General features: G+C 46.3%; 1 protein-coding gene across 1 annotated transcript; it reads left to right on the top strand.

Annotated features, from left to right (window-relative positions):
* Positions 1–781: 781 nt before the first annotated feature.
* On the top strand, positions 782–4,690 carry LOC119462336 (uncharacterized). Its single transcript, XM_037723683.2, has 3 exons — positions 782–1,058; positions 1,636–1,850; positions 3,859–4,690. Exons 2-3 carry the CDS (start codon positions 1,641–1,643, stop codon positions 4,105–4,107), a joined length of 459 nt encoding a protein of 152 aa, XP_037579611.1. The 5' UTR covers positions 782–1,058; positions 1,636–1,640; the 3' UTR covers positions 4,108–4,690.
* The last annotated feature ends 260 nt before the right edge of the window (positions 4,691–4,950 follow it).

The following is a 4,950-nucleotide window of genomic DNA, read 5'->3' as shown; positions in this document are numbered from 1 at the left end:
TTGCGCATTCATTCGGTTCCTTTGACGGTATACATTTAGTGCAGCTTAATTTTTTTTCTTTCATTCTAACACACCTAACGTCCGATTATCAGCATTTCACCGATAGTGAGTTGCGCAGACCACAATTACACTGAATTAAGGGGCAGAAGTGCGGGTGATCGCTGCAACCGGACGGTAGATGCATGTCCTCGTCAAATATATTTTCTACAAAGCAAGCGCACATGGCCTGCATGGTGCATGCACCAGAAAAAAAGGCTTCACGAATAGGAAACCGGAGGCTGCGCCGACTGGGTCGGTATAATGTATCGATTCATTTCGCTCGATTTAATTACTTTCCTATCGTCCCCAGCCCACCATCGGCCGATACTGGTAATACCGAAGGAGGAGCGCGGTTTCGACCACTGACGATGCGCGAAAAGTGAAATACTTGTAATAGAATCGTTTCAATATCGCACCCCTAGTTTCTCATGCACGTAAACCTTCCAGCAACGCTCTAATGTCGACGGCCGTGGCACGCGGTTCATGACATGTGCCAATGACGGGTTCATCGAAGCGAGGAAAGAGAGAGGCATATGTCAACAAATCGCCTGTTGCCGGCTGCCGACAGCTGCCTCTGAGAGCGCGCATCCACACTCTTTTCCACTACTTTCAAACACCTGTTCATCTGTATACGCATATGGCCGGCGCAAGATTTTTTTTCGTGACGTGACACTCACAGATGTGTCGGGTACGGCACATTGTTGTGATGTATCAATGTTTTCGCTTTCGCTGCGTCAAACCGAGCGCCGCCTGGTTTCTGCTCCTCCCAAGCGGAGAGCAGAAAATTCCAAAGTAATACGGGGGGGGGTGCGTGCAGTGAACTGCAACATACACGCCCACCCGAACAGTTTCTTTTTCTCTTTCGCACTATCGTTTAGAGGGTGATTATACCTTCAAATATCCTTGGCCTCTTCCAGTCGTTCAGCTTCACTGCTTTGGGAAGCCAGTGCCTACTACAAAGAGTCACATTGTCGGCGCAAATTGCGTCACACAAGCCGCAGTCATAGCCGGATACGAAGGTGAGTTTTTCATTTTTCTTTCCGTGTACAATTCAAGCCGTGTCAAGCGTGGTGCAAAAAGCTTTTTTAATCTGATGCGAAGCAGCGTATTAGAAACGCACATGCCAGTTACAGACAAAAATATGTTCATGTATATTAGAAAGCTGTATTATTTGCCACCAATGTTCCTAATTGGTGAAAAATGGGGCGCGAAATTCGATCGCGTCACGGCATGAACACGTAGTTTCAACTCACCGCGCTTGGTAGCATGCGTCACAAGGGTCGCACTCGTGCGTTACCCTTTAGCTTCGGTTTTCATGGCGTAGTCGCGGTTCCTATCAACGCACGAAAAGTGCATCAGTACCACGCTACTCCACCTTGCGAGTATTATTCACAGTATATTATTATCATTGGAACGTGAGCGTTGCGGGAAGCGCATCGTGCGAGAAGAGCAGTTGAGCCATGCAGGGTTGTTGATTCGTTTAAACACCGCCACTCCGCACCCCTGCCACACCCGTCACTCTTCTAGTTCTAGGGCTTCACGTACACTGAAATGCTCGCAACAGCTGACAAGTAGCATGCCCTAACCGCATCGCAGTGACCATGTACAAGCCCCCCTGCCACTGGGTTCGGTGCCGCGGAGAGCACATACCACATAACGCTGTGCCCGGAGGCATGGACCTGCAAGGCGAGGACACATTCGTGGGGCGCGCTGTGCACGATGGCGACGTGATACCAGGAAAGGTGGTCCCTTCCCGCGGTGCTTGTTACGTCGCTTACGGCGCCTGCGAACACTGCTACCAAGACTACCAGGTATCAAATGAAATAATTTTTTTTTCATCACAAGAAATTTGAGGGCGCGGACAAAAGGTCATTATGAAGGCTTGACTATTGGCAGACGCCCTCTATAAACATGCACAAACAGTCAGTATTTGCTGCACACAAAAAAATATCGGAACAAAAGCATAACAGACCGGGTTGCTGCAAAAGCAGCACGAACAGAAGAATACAAAACACTAATTACACTACTGAATGTTAGGTAATACAACGGAAATACATAGTGGAAATTTAATACCTAATATGTAAAAAGACAGTTCACGAAAGCAAAGAAAGTTATTCGACAATTATATGAGTTTTTAGCAAATTGGGTGAATTGTAACGCAATATCTGACATATATAAGTTCAACAAAACAGACTGGTGGGCTAGTTGGTATTGCATGTTAATAGTTTTTAGAGCAAAGAAACGCACGACACGAGAGAAGGCACACAGGACACAGCGATGTGCCCTGTGTGCCTTCGCTCGTGTCGTGTGTGTGTGTGTGTGTTTTTTTGCGCTAAAAACTATTAATATATAGGTTGTTCCGCTTGCGGTAACATCTGGTAATGCGCAGCATGTGCGTGTGTTTATTATGATCATGCTGTTTGTGTTCTAAGTTGAACAAATGTGTTAAGAATGAATTATGATTTGAATTGTGACATCTAAGTAAAGTAGAGTTGTATAATTCTAGAACTGGGGAATAATATGAAGTGCCCTTCAAGCATCTTGAGTGCGGGCGCGTTGAGGAATATTAACGATGTTCCTAACTGTGCGTTTTTGAAGAACTCTCAAACGATTTAGATTGGAAAACGTTACCATGCTCATAACAGCTAAGTAACTAGTTATGAAAGATTTGTAGAAAACATGCCTTATGTACTGCGACGTGAAGTATGGAAATTTTAAGAGTACATCAACGGAGGTGAGGTAGCCCCATCATCCGACACAATGAATCAAACTAGCGTTTAAGCTTGTTCGTTCATTCAGAATTTTCCGCTTTCCTATAGGGCCACGTTTACATTTAAGAATAACATTGGTGGAGCCGTATTGGTTGGTAGGGCCACGTTGACATTTAATAACAACATTGGTTGATCAGTAAGCGCTGGTTGTATGTGCATAAATTCCGCGCTTCCCTGAGGTGCATGGTTCTCTTCTTTCGTGCACAGTAAATAGCTAAAGTTCAATGCGACCTTTAGCAGCCTTCATTGTATGTAAAACACGATGCACATGTCACCCCGATTTGACATCGAGAAGCACACCTGACTTGAAAAAGAATATAGAGCCCATGGGTACGTGGCACCCACATTTCAGTATGATAGCGTAATTATGATTTGAGACAGAGCCAGTACATCATATATTCACTGTAAGTTCGAAGTTTTGACTGCGCAGAAGTCGCAGGAGACTTGAGGTCTCCGTCACGATACTATGTTGAGACAACGCCCCCCCCCCCCCCCCCCCCCCCCCAATCTCTCACTTACACACTGTTTTTGGCTTCGTGCCTTCCCATCCGTGCCTTGCTTTTTCTGCTTTTTTTTTTTTTTTTGTGAGGACGACTCAATACAACAATTTTATCTTGTCGCGGCTTTACTGTTACTTGAAGGAGAATTTTGAAACTTCTCCTTTCAAGATTTGGCCTGGATTTAGCCAATCTTCTTATTCTTACGTTTGAAGCCTCGAGTATGGGATTCAGCCACGCGGATGTTTGCAACGCCGTCTAGGAGCTGCCTGTTCAGTTTAACCGATTGCCCTGATAAATTTTCATGTTTTCTCTCATTTTTCTTTCTACTTTTCAATTGATGATTACTGCCGCTTACTGTTGTTATTCTCATTAGAAATTAAAATTTCGCCTTTAAACATCACGCAGCCTTTATCAGCAACCCTGTAAATTTATTTATGATTACCACTTCTAATAATCTATCCACTTCCTGGCCAATCCCCTATGTTGGGTCTGAGCCACATATTTATTTAACGACAATGACGACCACAAACAGTGTCTCTTTCTTACAGATGCTTGTCTCTGATGGCGCTTCTCTGAAGTGGCTAGCGGCATCCGATGGCTCGTTGCCGAGCGGAGCCATTCAGGGTGGCACTACTTCTGAGGGCGAACCGCTCTATATCGGCCGTGCCCATCACAATGGCATGCTGATCGTCGGCAAGGTCCAACTGTCCCACAAGTGCATATACATTCCTTTAGGCGGTCAAGAGTATAAACACACTAATTACGAGGTCCTGGTCTGCAACACACTCAACCTTTGAGAAGAAGATACGAAGTGCCCTGCAAAAGCTGCAGCCTGTATTAGCAGCAAAATACAGATCGCAATTTACCGCCCGCATAGAGAATGTAGAGAACGATGTGTACTGTTGCGAAAACATGGTGTGTTTGTAGATGCACTTTGATGATGTAGGCCATCAGACATCATTATATTTCTTCTTAAGATGGTGGTCAACGGTAAACTCTGATTGCGCGTTTAAAAAATGTCGCAGTTTTGCCCGAAAGGCGAAGCATCGATTGCGATAGCAAATTAGTAGAGGGCAATTCGGAGTAGGGATAGTAGTTTTATCGGCTTCATAAACTTATACACATTGGCTTACTAACTGAATTAACAATCGTGGTGTCAGCGCGCACAAGCAAACATGAATAGATCACACTGAATGACCGCAGCCAACGACTGCTGGCTTACTAACTGAATTAACAATCGTGGTGTCAGCGCGCACAAGCAAACATGAATAGATCACACTGAATGACCGCAGCCAACGACTGTCAAAACGCTGGCAGCAAGTGCAGGTTCGCGCGGTCTATCCCTTCAACGGAAACTGAGCGGCGAATGCGATGAGCATACAGAGGTCAGAGCCGTGTGGAGATAAGAGACGGTGCGGGCGACCGGCACCCAAAGGAGAAGTTGTTGGCAGAGGAGAAGCTGCACCCCCCCCCCCCCCCCCCTCTTCCCGTTTCTTGCTTGCTTTCGGGTGGGAGATTGAGTGGCAAGATACGCCTTTGGTGCCGGAGCACAGAGCCGCCCCGCCTCCCTCCCTCCCATACCCCCACACCCTTTCGGGCGACGGTTGCGTTTGCTTTCCACCGTGCGTTCGCTCTCCGTG

Source organism: Dermacentor silvarum, chromosome 1 (assembly GCF_013339745.2).
Source record: "Dermacentor silvarum isolate Dsil-2018 chromosome 1, BIME_Dsil_1.4, whole genome shotgun sequence".
Lineage (NCBI taxonomy): Eukaryota > Metazoa > Arthropoda > Arachnida > Ixodida > Ixodidae > Dermacentor > Dermacentor silvarum.
Note: the sequence above shows the minus strand (reverse complement) of the source record. Positions and strands in the feature narration are given on the sequence as shown.

Bases quoted from the DNA above. Each gene is read 5' to 3' on its own strand.
- LOC119462336 (XM_037723683.2), top strand. From the start codon at position 1,641: ATGTACAAGCCCCCCTGCCACTGGGTTCGGTGCCGCGGAGAGCACATA. The intron at 1,851-3,858 runs GTATCAAATGAA...TCTTTCTTACAG, and splicing joins ACTGCTACCAAGACTACCAG to ATGCTTGTCTCTGATGGCGC.